This window comes from Oryctolagus cuniculus, chromosome 7, assembly GCF_051225735.1.
Source record: "Oryctolagus cuniculus isolate XC-2025 breed Fujian yellow rabbit chromosome 7, ASM5122573v1, whole genome shotgun sequence".
Taxonomy (NCBI): domain Eukaryota; kingdom Metazoa; phylum Chordata; class Mammalia; order Lagomorpha; family Leporidae; genus Oryctolagus; species Oryctolagus cuniculus.
This window is the reverse complement of record NC_142873.1, coordinates 4012542-4029619: the sequence shown is the minus strand read 5'-3', so window position 1 is coordinate 4029619 and position 17078 is coordinate 4012542. Positions and strand designations below refer to the sequence as shown.

Here is a 17078-nt window from a genome sequence, read left to right as displayed (position 1 = left end):
GGTACACATTACAAGCTTCTGGGGGAAAAGTAGGTAATTATTATACCAGTTGTTATTTTTTAAGCTTAAGTTGCCCAGATGCAGATTTTTCAAACACTCTATGGGTTAACATAAAATATTTTATTTTTGAAAGAATTTTATTGTTTTTGATGGCAACTTACACAATCGCCTTGGCATAAAAAATGAAAGACAGAAAGAAAACTATGTTACGCTATGAAGAGAACAAAAGGGCCCCACCTGTTTCAACCTCATGAAGAAAGTCTCTGTGAAAGTCTTGCGGCTGAAATACCAGAATCGCTCGTTTGCAGGGTACACACGGACCACGGTCTCCAGGAGAAAACGGACAGGCTCCACCACCTCCGTGACTACCATGTCCACTGCCACAGTCATGTACACCCGCTTATCTGTGGCAGAAATCGTCTGGGTTTATACCTCTTTGATTAAGAAAACAAAGGTTCCTCACTTCTGAAACTACTGAGCTTCTTAGTAATAGGACCTGCTATACATTTACTTTGTAATATTTTAGTATCAATCTGATTCAGCAGTTAACCAAGTGCTCAAAGTATGTTTATCCGACACCAAGGATCCTATCTGAATCAGCTGTCCAAATCTCCTGACGCTCTTTTTTCATTCCTCACATTAGACCCCTATTATATAAAATAAGCAAAATAAAATCTTCACTGTTGGTCACTCTATTACATTTCCCAGAGAATCTCTGGAAAACCACAGAGATCTGTCCTTTCCTCTTATAAAAAGATACACTAGCAATTATTGGCTCTGTTTGATGAACTGCATAGGAAGAACAGTTAAATAAAAAAAAATGCTCAGCATTCTCTATTTTAAACATGTATACGTCAAATATGATTAATACAAGTATGTCCACGTTGTATGTCTTAAAGGAAGTCTCTGGAAATTTGTCAGTACCCTCATTGTTCATAACATATATCTACCCTTGGGAAAACCATTAATCAAGGTGCTAATAAAACAGTTCTGTGAAGTTTTCATATACATATATGTGTGCATGTGTCTACATTCATGTATGCTTATACACACACACAAGGAAATACATATATAAGTATATATCAAAAATTTGTGGAAAGATGGAATTAAAAGATAAGTTCATCTTGGTGATAAAAATTTTTCAAATCCATGCATATAAGGGCTCTTCAAAAAGTTCATTAATGGGTTGGTACCGTGGCTAATGGGTTAAGATGCCACCTGCAATGCCAGCATCCCATATGGGCACCATTTCGAAACCCTGCTGCTCCACTTCCAACCCAGTTCCCTGCTATTGCACCTAGGAAAACAGCAGAAGATAACCCAAATGCTTTGGCCCCTGTACTGTAAAACTTCAAACACTTCCTGTAAAGTTTAAACAGGAGTCACTGATAATATATTCATCAGGAAAATCACATGAAGGAGACCAAATGAAGCTCCTGGCTTCCAATACAGCCCAGCCCTGGCCGGCCGTTGCAGCCATCTGGGGAATGAAACAGTGGATGGCGCGTTCTCATTCTCGTTCTCTTGTTCTCTCTCTCTCTCTCTAACCCCTCTCTGTAACTCTACCTTTCGAATAAAATAAATAAATCTTAAAAAATAACTTAAAAGTGCACAAAAAGTTTGTGCTATAGAAAAAAAACTATGCATGCTCTGTTTGAAAAATAGAAACTTTGAAGTCAATGCAGATACTGACAGTAAACTTCCACTGAGCACATTTGCAATATTCATCAAACTTCTGTGATGTTAGTAAAATGATGGCTATTTGCTTAGGGTTCATTGTTTCTATGATCTCACTGAACTTTTCCTAGGAGGGATCAATATAGGCCACCTAGCATAAGGGCTAAGGGAAAGTGCTCCCGCCATCACTGAAGACTGGCAGTCAGCACTAAGATGAGCATGCAAAAACAGACCCTGAGTAAAACAGCCCTGATCTTCCATTACTTCACTCGTATCTTTCTACACTTAGTAATCACTTGAAGTCTCTTAAAAAAATTAATAAAAGCAGACACACCCCATCTCATATCAGAGTGCCAGGGTTCAAGTCCACTTCTGACTCTAGCTTCCTGCTAATCTGCATCCTGAGAAAAGCAGGTACTGGCACAGGTGGCTGGGTCCCTGTCACCCACCAGGGAACTGAGAACCTGGATCCTGATTCTGGCTTGATCCAGCCCCTGTTGTAGGCATTTAGGAAGTGAAGCAGCGGATGAGCAGTGGATGAGAAATTCTCTGCCTTTAATTTTTTTTAATGTTTTAATTACCAAAAAAAAAGTTTATAAAGTTCTTTTTCTAGAATCATTTTAAAGTTAACTTTTTTTTTCATGTTAACAGAGGGAACATCCTCATGCTGACCCTGGTTAAAGGCCCCTCTGGTTAACTAAAGTCAATCTCTTCTTCTTCTTCTTTTTTTTTTTTTTAAACTGGCCCATTTTTTAATTCCTATATAACTCCATCCTGGCTTAGTCAGTCCAAATGATAGCTTCCCATGGACACTGTTTAACAATCCCAAACCTTTTTCGATTGTTCATTTTATTAGAGGGTAAATGAGTCCTTGAGGATCACCTTCAATTCTAATCAACATTTTCTATGACTGTCAATGAATGTAAATATTAATAAAAGTTATGTGGTTAAAAAAAAAAACTATGGGTGGATTTCAGATTTCTTTGCACCATGATAAACTTATCCTTTAATAGCATTTTTCCCTTAACTATCTGAAGTACCCCCACATGTATAAAATTGGAATCATGACAAGTGCTATAGACAAAAACAGTGTAGTGTTATCAGCCAAAATTCTAGTTGTCATGTAAAATGTTTATTTCATTATAGACTTCATTTCACTGTAATCTAGAATCTTCTAGGCAATTAACAGTATCTGGATAAAGCAGGAATAAAAAGCACAACGGGAAAAATGATAAATGTGACTATTTAACATTATTGTTAATCTATTTCTAGACATGTTAAATAAAATGAAAATATAAACAACTAGAGAACAAAAGTGTGCCACAAATGAAAGCCTTATTATTATATAGTGCTAAGATGCTGAAGGACAAGAGCAGGAACAATAATTAATGAAAAAACGTAAGTAATCCATAATATAAAAAGGTTAAAAGTATAAATAAAAACATGCAACATTCCAGACCTTGTTTGCTTCCATGATTATCTTTCATAATCTTCCAATACTCCCACCCAATAAAACTCTACAGTGATGGATTAAGTGCAAAGCCCAAATGCTTTCAACATTTATAATTTAATAAAATTAATTCATCTATCTTTTGGGGAGATTCTTTTGAATAATGGAGTTTTCTTCATAGAAGCAAAAGTATGTCAAGGAACTTCAAATTCTAAAAGAATATCTCCATTTTAAATGAGTACCACAATTCTTTAAAAACATAACAAAATTGCATTATTTATGATGTAAAATTTAAAGCAAATAATAAGGGATCTTTAAGAAGAGTCACCTTTTGGTGTTTCTTCATTAAGTGCCAGAAATATCGGTGCATTGGGGTTCCACATGCCCGTAATAACATAGGCTCTCCCATCACAGCTCTTCCCCATGGATTCCTGTAAAAGTTCAAACAGGAGTCACTGATACTGTATTCATCAAGAAAAATTGCTGTTTTAAACTATCTTATTTTAAGCAATCCATTTTACTAAAATTTGGATTTACCATCAAATGGGGGTTTCACTTTCATTGTAAAGTTTTTCACCCTATGGAAGTATTTCTTGAGGTCGGTGCTGTGGTGTAGTAGTTTAAGCTTCTGCCTACAGCACCAGCATCCCATATGGACACTGGTTCAAGTCTTGACTCTTCCACTTCTGATCCAGCTCTCTGCTAATGGCCTGGAAGAGCAGTGGAAGATGGCCCAAGTGCTTAGGCCACTTGAAACCACATGGGAGACCCGGCTCCTGGCTTCGGACTGGCCCAAACCTGGCCATCGTGGCCATTTGGGGAGTAAACCAGTGGATGGAAGATCTCTCTTTGTCTCTCCCTCTCTCTCTGTAACTCTGCCTCTCAATCTTTAAAAGAATAGAAAGTATTTCTTTAAATCCTAAATTCTCCTACAGCTTTCTTCAGAGTTTCTACGTAGATGCGCATCTCTTAGATAAAAGGAAGCATATTCTTCCATGCTGAATCACAAAATATACTATCGGGAAGAGGTTCTATTTAACTCTATGCTGGTTGTCAAAATCTTATACACCTATACATAAGGATGTACATAGTTTCTATTAAAAATACAATATAAAATGCTCACCATTTGCCAAACTTAGTTCAAAATGGATTAAAGACCTAAATGTGAGACCTGGAACTTTGAAACTATTAGAATAAAACATAGGCAAAACACTTCAGGACATTAGAATGGGCAAGAATTTTCTGGATCAGCCTCCAGAAGCGCAGGAAATAAAAGTGAAAACAGACAAATGGGATTTCATCAAACTAAAGAAAAGCTTCTACACAGCAAAAGAAACAATAAAGCAGGGGAAAATACGTAAAGAACAGAATATTGAGAAACTGATACGAGGAAAGAGAACAATGGAGAAAATATTAAGAAAACGTAAAACTGCAAATCATTCAGACAAAACACAAAGGCAGACGCTGGGAAGACTGAAGGATGGAGGAGAGAAAGAGATCAGAGACAAAAGGAGAGAGGGAGCAGGGAGTGAGCAAGCAGAAGAGAAAATAAGAGCTCATTGCACAGTAAGGCTTAATTACTGCTTCCTAAAAATTCTTTCATTTATGTTTTTATTTATTTATTCATTCACTCACTTATTTAAAAGGCCGAACGAAAGAGAGAGGGGTAAAGTGAGCGCTAGCTTCCGTCTGCTGGTTCATGCCCCACATGGCCCCAATAGCCACAAACTAGCAACTCCATCTGGATCTCCTGTGTGGATGGCAGGGACTCAAGTACTTGACCTTTCAGCTTTGGCTTCCCAGGTGCATTAGCCGGGAGCTTATCAGCTGGCACCCAGACATCAGATGCAGGCGTTCCTGGTTGCAGCTTAACTAACTGTTTCATCGCAACACCCTCCCCTCCTTCCACTTCTTACACACACACACACACACATTCACCCCTCCTTCAACTTCTTACACACACAACACCTACCCCTCCTTCAACTTCTTATACACACACACTCACCCCTCCTTCAACTTCTTACACACACACACATACACACTCACCCCTCCTTCAACTTCTTACACACACACACACACTCACCCCTCCTTCAACTTCTTACACACACAAACACCCACCCCTCCTTCTACTTCTTACACACACACACACCCCTCCTTCAACTTCTTACACACACACACACACTCACCCCTCCTTCAACTTCTTACACATACACAACACACAAGTACACTGGATTACAAGATCAAATATATTTCTAAGTATGGGTCTAGCCATTGGTCTAGTATAAATAAACAGTTAGCTATAAAGATGTACAAACTTTCTGAACCATCTCTAGGACTTTCATTTTAAATTTTATTTTCAGTTCCAAGAAACTTGGCTCCACAGTTCTGAGTTTTCTACTTTTCTTCATACCATGCTGCTGGGTTTTTTCTAGGTATCAATAGTTATACATCAAAAAATTTATTTCCTTATTCCTATACTACAAGAACAATTACCAAAAACATTCCCATTGTTGAAATAAAATCGGGGACCAGCACTGTGGCATAGCGGGTCAAGCTGACATCTGCAGTGCTGGCATCCCGTATAGGGCTGGTTTGATTCCTGGCTGCTCCACTTCCAATCCAGCTCTCTGCTGTAGCCTGGGAAAGCAGTAGAGGATAGCCCAAGTCCTTGGACATGTGGACATGCACCCATGTGGAGACCCAGAGGAAGCTCCTGGCTCCTGGCTTCAGCTTGGCACAGTTCCAGCAGTTGTGGCCAACTGGGGAGTGAACGAGTGGATGGAAGACCTCTCTCTCTCTCTCTCTCTGCCTCCCCTTCTCTCTGTAACTCTGACTTTCATATAAATAAATAAATCTTTTAAAAATAAATAAATAAATAAATAAGTAAAACTATATACTTTTTCAAAGTTTTTTAGAATACATAAAGTGTAAGTACAATTTGTTTTCAGTGTTTATACCAAATTTAGGTGTGCTGAGACATAGAGGTAGAGGAAGCAGTTGAGAAACTTGGATATAACAGATACCATTATCTAAAGGCCTACAGGATATGGGTTTGGTTCCCCTAGCTTTGAAGATAAAACAGCCCCTCAGTCTGAACCAGGCTCATAAGTTAGGAAGCCAAGGCTACCTGGATTAACCTACAGCTAACTACAGTTCTATGGTTCATTATAATAATTCCCATGCTAAATGATAATCCAATCAGCTGCTTTAATATGAAACATGGACCACATAAGAAGTGAAAATGGGCTACTGCAGGATTGGGGCAGGGCGGGCAAGAGTTCTGCAACCACTTTCCCGGAAATTCTTGAATATTCCTCTCCTTTATGAGAATGTACTTCCCTTTCATTGAACAACCATGTAACGTTAAGCACAGTTCAGAGACACTTTCCTCCAAACAGGAGGAAAGTTTTTATGATCACCTGAAGCCATGTTCCTTGTAACCTTGCCTAAACAGTCTTAGTTTTGCCCAAACAGGAAGATGTTAATATACTGGTGCTGGACAGTGAGGGCTGCCCAGTACTTAGGTCTGTGATTTTGTTTCAGGAAGGAATTTAGGAGTGAGTCAGAGAATAGTGAACAGTAAACATCAGGCATTTGATTAAGCGAGCAAAAATAGGGCACTGGCAGCATAAACACTTTTTAACAAGTAGAACTGTCCCTTAGACTTAAAGCAAGTTTATCTAGCCAAGGTTCAATGACAACATAATAAAATACATATATATATATATATAAAAAACAAGGCTCAATGACAACATAATAAAATATTAGTGAAGACTAGTAACACTAGGTTATAAGAACTGTTGATAACTGCAAATACAAACTATCCATTTCTCTTTTTGGAAGGGCAAATGCTGGACTTCTAAGTGGTAGACTATTCTACAAGGCAGACCAACATGACAAGGGGCTTCCATTCTACAATTGTATAATCTGAACTTGGGTTTTTAAGGACAAATCTTTGCCCCCGATTCTTCCGAACTCTGATGGACCAGATTCAATGAGGACCCAGGATCTCAAAAGCTAATGCTTCAATGCTTCCGAACCACCTCCCCATGCAATGTCAGGGCTCCAAGAGACTATGGCTTGCCTAAGAAAACGACCTTTATTACTAGTGTGTTCTCGATGGAAGCGAGATGGATCAACCATAAATTTATGTTTCCACATCCAATGTAACTGGTTATCCTTACCTGGTCAGGGTAGTGCTGCTTCTCTATTTCCATGGTTCACTGTACCATCAGAGAGAGCATTTTATCAACGGCTACACTGACACACTTAAAAGGTCTGTTTCCATAGCAAGAATATGAATCAACAGGTAGTAAAAGCCATATTTGGCTCAGAGTCTAACCCCAGCACTTTGCACACAACACTTGGGCACACAAACAGGTGACCAGAAGCCTCAAACGAAGCACTCCAGTACTGCCAGAAAGGCCAGCATCTATGTCACCATGAAATTATTTGTGCACGGTATTATAACTAGCGACACTTAACTGACATGTGCAAAGCACAGGTGAAAGGAAGAAGGCATGCAGTGCTTGTTACCACCACATGTAAACATCTCAGTTCACAAGTAAGAGCCACATACTCACTCTAGGACAACTATCTCCTACGCCATTTCTAAATCACAAAGTAAAAGTGTTAATCAACTTCATCATTAGAAGGTATTTCTGTGTAAAAGTTAAGATGCACTGCTACTTCACACCCAATACCTACTAGCAAATATGTATTAACCTTGAATACCATTCTGTAAATACCACGTCCACAGTAAGTATACTCTGCTACAGACAGGTAATCAAGGAGAAATTCACACAGAGAAATGCTTTAAGGAAAACAAAAGCATATCACAATATTCAAATTAATGACAGTGCATTAAAATAAGTGAAAGAAGCCACATTCATTACGGAGATGCTTGTTATAATCATGTATAGTTACTTTGGGCTCAAAGACAAGACTTCATCTTAAGAAGCCAAATAGATGCATAAATCATAGTCACAACATTATGCTTTTATTTGCTTTCAACTTGTGTGTGATTTTTTTGTTGGAAATTTTTGTAAATCCCTTGGCTCACAAGTAACTAACTTTGGGTTTAGAAATTTAATGATGAGGGGCGGCACTGTGCTCACTTGGCTAATCCTCCACCTGCAGTGCCGGCATCCCATATGGGCCAGGTTCTAGCCCCGGCTGCTCCTCTTCCAGTCCACCTCTCTGCTGTGGCCCGGGAAGGCAATGGAGGATGGCCCAGGTGCTTGGGCCCCTGCACCCGCATGGGAGACCAGGAAGAAGCAGCTGGCTCCTGGCTTCGGATTGGCACAGTGCCAGCCGTGGCGGCCATTTGGAAGGAAGGAAGACCTTTCTCTCTGTCTCTCTCTCACTGTCTATAACTCTACCTGTCAAATAAATAAATATTTTTTTTAAAAAAAGGAAATTTAATGATGAGTATCAGCCAGCTAAAATTAACAATTCAGACAATGTAACAAAAGTGAAAAATAGAAAGTAATTTAAAAATATAAAATAACTATTATTTTATCATTACCATATCCAGTAAATGCATATCACTGTTCTTCACATTTCGACCTGGGCTTAATAGCATTCCAAAACATCTGAAAATATTAGGGGGAAGAAAAGGGGAAACAAGGTTAGCAAAAATACATAAAAACCCAGTGAGCAAAAACAGTACTTCTATACAAACTATACAATCTGAACTCTGTGCTTATAAAGAGTTTGAGTCTTTCCCCTGGAAACACCAGAAATTAGAATTCACAGAGATCACAATAAAATCACCATTCATTAATTAATTTAAATTCTCAGGTCTTAATTGCGCTTGTGAAAGATTACCAATGATCAGAAACTGCCATCGAGAAGTCCACAAACCGCTGACTGGCAGAAAACACCACGGCAAGACATGAACTAACTTCCAGGGGGATAGAAAGATTTTATTTGCCTCAGAATTGTTCCACATATGTAGCTTAAGATCAGTTAATACAATTAAATCAAAAAGGAGATTCTTAAGAATAAGACATTGTGTTCTCTATTTAACAGAACACAGAGAAACAGGAAACAAACCAGATCAACAGAAAATCATTACCCTGACTCTGAACAGTCATGTTCACGAGTAGCATCAATATTATATCTTGAGTTTAAAACAAAAGTGGTAATAAGAACTTACTACACAGGCTATCACACTGGTGAAAATACCATCCAACAGACTATTAATGTACTGTTAACTATTGACTATGTGTCTCCTGGTGCTATAGCAAACCTTGAGGAATCCCACCAACACTGCCACCTTATTTGTAAAAGATTTTCATAAGCTCTAAAATTCAGCTAAATCTAAGATTTTTACATTTGTTAGGCATTATTAATTCCATTTTACCTGTATGCAAAATTAAGTCCAAAGAAATTAAACAAGTTACTCAAATTCATATTGCTACTAATTGGACCTCATACCTGCCCACAGCATCCCTCCGCCAACTTCACATACCCACACTTACGTGTTTTCACTGTAGCATCCCACTACAGAGCATTTTACAGAAGGGGTAAACAATGTAACTAAATTAATAACAGTTTTTTTAAGCTTCAAAACAGAGGCAGCTGACCAGTGAACACTAAATCTGATCCTTGCTGTTTCCCAAGGTTTGCTTTCTAAGCAGCATGGTCTCTTCTTCAGTGGCTGGGCTATTAACACATGAGCTTATAAAGTAGTAAATACTCATGCTCCCTGTGAGTGCTTAGGAACACTTCCTTCTTGGTATTCAAATCTGATCAAGTACACAGCAAAGATAAAGTCCGTGAGCTCTAGGGATAACTTTCCCAACATTTTTCTGTACCAATGAATAGAATATAATCTACACAAAGGGATAGCTATTTGAATGTTCAAAATTTTAATATGATTACTATATACTGCTACAATCATTCTCCTATGAATTCCTATAATAAACAGTAATTGCAAACTAAATGGTAACTAATCAAGCAAATTACTGTGTTATTTCCTAAAAACCAGGTCAATGGAGACAGACTTGTCACAATTGTCAAACTTTCCTATATAATTTTGCATCATTTTGCATCTCATTATTTTAAGAGACAATTTTCTATACTGCAGGGCTTTTACATTATAAAACTACTGTATATTAATTATAAGTTAAAATTATCAAAGATTATAAGGAAAAAATAATTTCTCCCCCCCTCAGCTCCCTAGGGAACTAGTGCTTAAAGTTGATACATCCTCTCTTTCTTTTAAAGTTTTTTTTTTTTTTCAGAGAAACATTTTATTTATTTATTTATTTGAAAGTCAAAGTTACACAGAGAGAGGAGAGGCAGAGAGAGAGAGGTCTTCCATCCAATGGTTCACTCTCGAATTGGCCGTAATGGCCGGTGCTGCGCCAATCCAAAGACAGGAGCTTCCTCCGTGTCTCCCACGAGGGTGCAGGGGCTCAAGGACTTGGGCCATCTTCTACTGCTTTCTCAGGCCATAGAAGAGCTCGACTGGAAGTGGAGCAACTGGGTCCCGAACCAGCACCCATATGGGATGCTGGCGCTTCAGGCCAGGGTGTTAACCTACCACGCCACAGTGCCGGCCCCTCTGTTAAAGTTTTATAGCATCTTGTTTCTGGTACAATTTAATAATGTTTTTACCATAACATCCTATAATTAAACTCTACCATAAAAGGAGCTTTAGAGGTTTAGATTTTCCTAAATGGAAATATTTGTAACACTATTATCATGATCTTTGATGTACTGCTCTTTAACAGGCTTATAAATAAAAAATCCTGCCCAACCAGCAGGGTACCCTTACAGAAAAGCACCTAGCACACGTGCCTCTCTGCTTCCTCTTCTAGAAAATGGAATTAGTATAAAACATGAATGTTAAGGGTTCTTCCAACACTAAAATGACAGAATATCAAGCTGTATTAGTCACTTCCAAAATTAAACTTCATTAAGCATACGAAGCTTCCTATGAAGACCAACGAGACCTATTAGGAATAATATATCAGTAATTAGATACTATTAGTAACAAACACCTAATGTAAACATTGTGTCACTGGGGAATTCAAGGCACTCAACTTTCTCTAATTAACTACATAAATAAGGTAAGAAAGCAAATTTGTATGCCACCTATTTTCTCAAACAGCTCATGGTCCAGTATGGGAGGAAAATGAGTAAGCAGGTAATTATAACATAATAGGGTAAGTTCCATGATACCAGTAAGTACAGAAAGGTAATAAAGCAGAGATGTGACACAGCCAACATTATGTGTGACCTGACCCAGAACTTGAATTCAAAACCAAGAATGAGACGACATTATCACTTTAACAATATTACACTGACAACTACATGAAACTTATTAAATGTCTTAATACCAGATACTTCCTGTTACTAAACTTAAATTTTAAAACAACTTCCATATAAGAAGCGTAAAACTCATTTTTTGGAAAGTAAAAGTAACTTGCTGAAAGCCAGACAGCTATAAAGTTATAGGATTGGATTTAAACCCATATCTATCACTACAAAACTGTTGTGTTTTTTTGTTGTTGTTTTTTGTTTTTTGTATTTCTTTTTTTACAAAACAGCCTGCTGGGGCTGGCACTGTGGCACAATGGGTAAAGACACCGCCTGCTGTGCCAGCATCCCATTTGGGTGCCAGTTCGAGTCCCGGCTGCTATCCTTCTGATCCAGCTCTCTGCTGTGGCCTGGAAAAGCAGTAGAAGATGGCCCAAGTCCTTGGGCCCCTGCACGCATGTGGGAGACCTGGAAGAAGCTCCTGGCTCCTGGCATCAGATGGGCACAGCACCAGCCGTTGTGGCCAACTGGGGAGTGAACCAGCAGATGGAAGACCTTTCTCTCTTTCTCTCTCTCTCTGCCTCTCCTTCTCTCTCTGTGTAGCTCTTTCAAATAAATAAATAAATAAATCTTTTTTAAAAAAACAGCCTGCCATCTCTCCAGATTATCAGCAGAAAAAGACCATAAATTCATCATGTGAAACTGGACAAGTCGCAAAGTTCAAAGTCTTACTTTCCATATTTCTGAAATATAATTACCTGCTTACATGTATATTACGTTAGTGTAAAGTTGAACTGAAAAAGTCATGGTGAAAATGAAGTGTATACTATAGAGGAGTTGCAAATTATAAAGTATTAGCAGCACTATCTATCATTGAGAAGACAAAGTTCGGCCTTCCATAATATTTAATGAGCTTCTACGCAAAACAAAGCTTCAAGTTCCCTTTTAGCAAATACTAAAACTTCAGTGAGAATTTATTACTTTAGACTTAATTGTAGGAAACAGTGAGAAAAAAAGATGTTTGGCAATATGAAAGTTTAATTTACTTTTGCTTTTAGTCTATCAAAGCATTAAGAATTCTATATACCTCCCTGAGGATGAAGGGAGAGAGTGGGGGAGTACACTAGGGGTGCTCTGACCAACAATCAGTTAAAAAGCACAGTGTCATACTAAGCTAAAGTTCTGTTATTAAAAATGAAAAAGTGAGCACATCACCAAAGGGGGTAAAGCGAACTGCAAAACAGAATAATTTAATCACCATTTCAGAGGGATGTGTACAACAGTAAGACTAAATGACTTCATAAAAACTGGAATCCCAATCTTACCTTTGCTACAAGTCTTTCTTTCCCACTGTCCTTTTACCAAAGGGATCAAATAGGAAAAGATAATACAAGCTCTGTTTACTATAGGCACTATAGTGTGGAACTATAAAAATAACCATGCAAGGTAAAATTGCAAAGTAGTCATATAATCAACAGAAATAACTATAATTGTTCTATGACCTTTAAATTTTTTCTCAAAACTAAAAACAAGCCTACTCCGAACACTGCCTGCTGCCTTCTCATATAATTCATTATTCAGAGCAAGCATTTTTTTCTATGCCTTGCCAAGCTATGATACTCCTTTCTTAGGCTGGATCAGCTTCCAATATTTTCTCCTTTGCATTTTCAATGTTGTGAAATGTCTCCAGGAGTTCCTTTAATGTGACGTTTTTGCCAGAGTCACTTCCTCTGGGACTTTAATCTTTTTTCATCACAACCACTTTCCCTATTAATGTAAGTTCATCTTCAAATTAAGAGTATTAAAACTGATCACAACAATCATTAATTAAATTTCAAAATATAACATGCATTAATCTCTGATAAAAAACTAAATTATTTTGCTTTCCCAACCAATTAAGAGTAACACAGGAAATGTAGATAGTGATACATTGTGAGACTGAATCCCTCTATGAACATTCCTAATGTGCAGGCAAGATATCCTTAGGACCAGCCTCTTGTCTGTCTCCCTTAACCCAAGGTATTCTTGTTAGGATTAACCACTTATCAAGAGCAACTCAATGAATTAATGGAGTGGTACAGCTGGTCCTGTAAGGTTTTATGTCATTTGCTTCTCCAGTAGACAAAATCTGATGGTCAGTATTATCCACAGGAGTTTTGTTCAGAGAGATTCCAGGTCTGAGGCAGAACGTAACTACCATCTGCATGTAAACCCCTGGACCAACTCAAGTCCACCTGGCTTTTGCAGCCATTTGGGGAGATCAATTGATCAATTTCTCTCTCTCCTCCCCTCCCCTTTGCCCCCAACCCTAGGTCACTCTGCATTTCAATAAGTCTTTTTTAAAAATAACATTTTATGTCTTGTTCCTCCTTCCCTTCAAAATGATCCAAAGATTTTTCAAAGCAATTTTTACAACTATACTGCTAATATAAATAAGGACAAGGTATTGGTAGCTAAGCAGTATTTATCAGTGACGTAAAACAATTACATCCCATCTGTAAGTATGCGATATTCTCCCTCCTTTTTTCCCCAACTCCCAAGGCTTTAGGAGGAACAGCATGATGCCCTAGATTCAATTTTATATATTACTTCTTCTTAGCAGTATTTATTACCAAGGCAAAACATGCTTTGGCTCCTTCTCCTCAAATGTAAATAAAAGATTACCTGCCAGCCGCCGCGGCAAGGCAGAGGATTAGCCTATTGAGCCGTGACGCCAGCACACTGGGTTCTAGTCCCGGTTGGGGCGCCAGATTCTGTCCCGGTTGCCCCTCTTCCAGGCCAGCTCTCTGCTGTGGCCAGGGAGTGCAGTGGAGGATGGCCCAAGTGCTTGGGCCCTGCACCTGCATGGGAGACCAGGAGAAGCATCTGGCTCCTGCCTTCGGATCAGCACGGTGCGCCGGCCACAGCGGCCATTGGAAGGTGAACCAACGGCAAAAGAAGACCTTTCTCTCTGTCTCTCTCTCTCACTGTCCACTCTGCCTGTCCAAAAAATAAATAAATAAAAATAAAAGATTACCTACTTTTCAGGATTTCTTCCTTTAGTTTGAAAAATTAGCCTAGGCATTAAACACTTGAGAATAAACATATGATAGGAATCATTAAATAGCAATTATCCCTGCTATAATTAGGACAATGGGAACACTATCTAAAACACTGGTTGCTTTTTGTTTTTTTTTTTTTAAAAAAAAAAAAAAAATGTGTGTGTGACTGGTTAATATCATTAGACACAAATTCAATTAGATACTCCCGGTCAGGGTCCAATCAGGAGAGACAACACAAGAGAATTTGATCAGAGGAAGTTTACTGTAAAGAATGACTGGGGTCTGCCTCTCTTGGAGCCCCCTCCATGCCACTCTGGCTCGAGGTCTTTGACTCTAATAAACCTTGCGTTTCTTTCTGCCTTGTCTGCCTGGAAATTCCTCTTCCATGTGAGACGAAGAATCAAGGTAATAATGTTTTCTCAGCCACCGTTTCCCAAGTAACATTTTGGTGCCATGACTCGGATAGCAACTCCAACGTGTCCAAGACCCCACTTGAGTTCAACTCCAGCCAGCATCGCATCATCTCACCAGACTGAAGAGCATGTGGACTGCGCTTGCTTATTGGAGAATTTCACTCTCCTCCATAGCAGCTCTCATTTTCTCAAAAACACCAGGTCCCTGTCAGCCAGCTAAAAGCAGTTAGCATGGCTGCTGGACTTAAGACTCAGGGGCCAGAGCAATCCCCTGGAGCTGAGACTCTAGTCTAACCCTACTCTTCTGTGTGGATCGGCCATGGGACTGTGAGCAGGTCTCGAGACGAATGACAGATTCTGGCTGGGGCTACACTCCAGTGCTCCCAGAAGGTCCCTTGGCTGGACACCTGACCCCAACTCCTGAAATGGTGTTGGACTGTGAAACATCTTCCCTCCCTCTTGCGTGGATTGTCCCTTCGTGTGGGACTGTGAGTGGGCCTCGAGACGAATGACAGATTCTGGCTGGGGCTACACTCCGGTGCTCCCAGAAGGTCCCTTGGCTGGACACCTGACCCCAACAGCCAGAGTGATGTTGGGCAGGGAAACGCACCTGCCTGCAGGGAGCAAGTGTTCTACCTGCTGGAGTCCTCACAAGCTGTAAAACCAGAGGCTCCACTCTCCACTCTTCTCGTCTCAGATCTTGGAGTCTTGGTCTGCTCCAAAGCAGCTTTCTTTCGCGGGGATCAGCCTGAGGGCCCATCAGGGTGTCGGCAGAAAACTGCATTCTGTTCTTCCTTCTCGGAGATTAATTTGTTGGTGAGACCAGGCACAGCTTGGAGTGAGGCCATGGGTTCCAGGCTCCAGGCCTCAGTGAGTTTTTCCTGTACCCCAGATCCCAACAAATCTCCATCTCTCTGCCCCTCTAAATGCTTTCCATACCTCGCCAGGTCTCCTCCGTTCCTACAAACTCGATTTCCTGGTCCCTTTAACAGCTATTTCCCAGATATTTTGTTTGTTAGTTTTATGTTAAGGTCTAATTATCCCACTTGCAGAATATCAGTATCTTCAGTCATCTAGGAGTAACTGCTAAATGTAAATTGGGTAGGATGGGTGCTGTGGCATAGCAGGTAAAGCCACCACCTGCAGTGCCAGCATCCCATTTGGGCACGGGTTCAAGTCCTGGCTGCTTCACTTCCCATCCAGCTCTCTGCTATGGCCTGGGAAAGCAGTGGAGGATGGCCCAAGTCCTTGGGCCCCTGCACCCACATGGGAGACCCAGAGGAAGCTTGTGACTCCTGGCTTCGTTCGGATTGGCGAAGCTCCGGCTGTTGCAGCCAACTGGGGAGTGAACCGGTGGATCGAAAACCACCCCACCTCTCTGCCTCTCCTTCTCTCTCGCTCGCTGCCTCTCCTTCCCTCTCTGTGAACCTCTGACTTTCAAATAAATAAATAAATCTTTTAAAAATGTAAATTGGGTAAAGGCAAATGAGATAAACGTATCTAAATGCAAACTTTGTTATTCTTAGCACTTTATATATTATGGGAAAACTATTTGGGTTTGCTAAGATATGTTTTTATAAACTGTCCATATGAAAATAGTTCAACATCACTTGAAAGTGGGTGGGAGGGAAGTTATGGGGGAAGGGGGGAAGCCACTGTAATCCATAAGCTGTACTTTGGAAATTTATATTCATTAAATAAAAGTTAAAAAAAAACAATAAAAAAAGAAAGTAACAGGTTGAAATTTATCTTATTTAGAAAATGTCTTATTTTTGACACAGAACTGGAATCAGATCCTCTGTCAAATGAGGTTTTTGCAATGTATATGTTAGTAAATATTTTGAAATAGTCTAAAAAATCTGTTTAAAAACTGCAGCATCTCCTTTTAATAGTTTTTGTTCAATTGGTGACTCTCAGATTTCTAGCCAGCCCCAGTAAGCTATTTTCTCTTTTCTCTTCCTCTTTAACAATCTTGTTAAAATTGTTCCAAGTTATGAGATGATTCCATGTGCTAACTCTTATACTTGAGGTTTTACTCCCATCTTTATGACCAGAGACCAATTTTGTATTCTGCTGAAGAAATCTACTGCATTCTCTTAATGTTTCTGTTAAGTTCTGATTATCTAAAAACAGCTGAGTTTTGGCCGGCGCCACAGCTCACTAGCTAATCCTCCACCTGCGGCACTGGCACACCGGGTTCTAGTCCCGGTTGGGGTGCCGGATTCT

At 39.5% G+C, this 17078-nt stretch overlaps 1 protein-coding gene across 9 annotated transcripts in view; it reads right to left on the bottom strand.

Annotated features, from left to right (window-relative positions):
* RABGAP1L (RAB GTPase activating protein 1 like) overlaps positions 1-17078 on the bottom strand; it is a 788382-nt gene that overhangs the window by 639284 nt on the left and 132020 nt on the right. For all 9 annotated transcript variants that reach the window (XM_070077152.2, XM_070077147.2, XM_089299425.1 and 6 more), the window contains 3 exons: positions 8655-8721; positions 3456-3558; positions 238-404 (listed from right to left, as the gene is read on the bottom strand). In XM_070077152.2, the coding sequence (XP_069933253.1) occupies positions 238-404; positions 3456-3558; positions 8655-8721 (337 nt within the window). The remainder of the gene's footprint in view (positions 1-237; positions 405-3455; positions 3559-8654; positions 8722-17078) is intronic.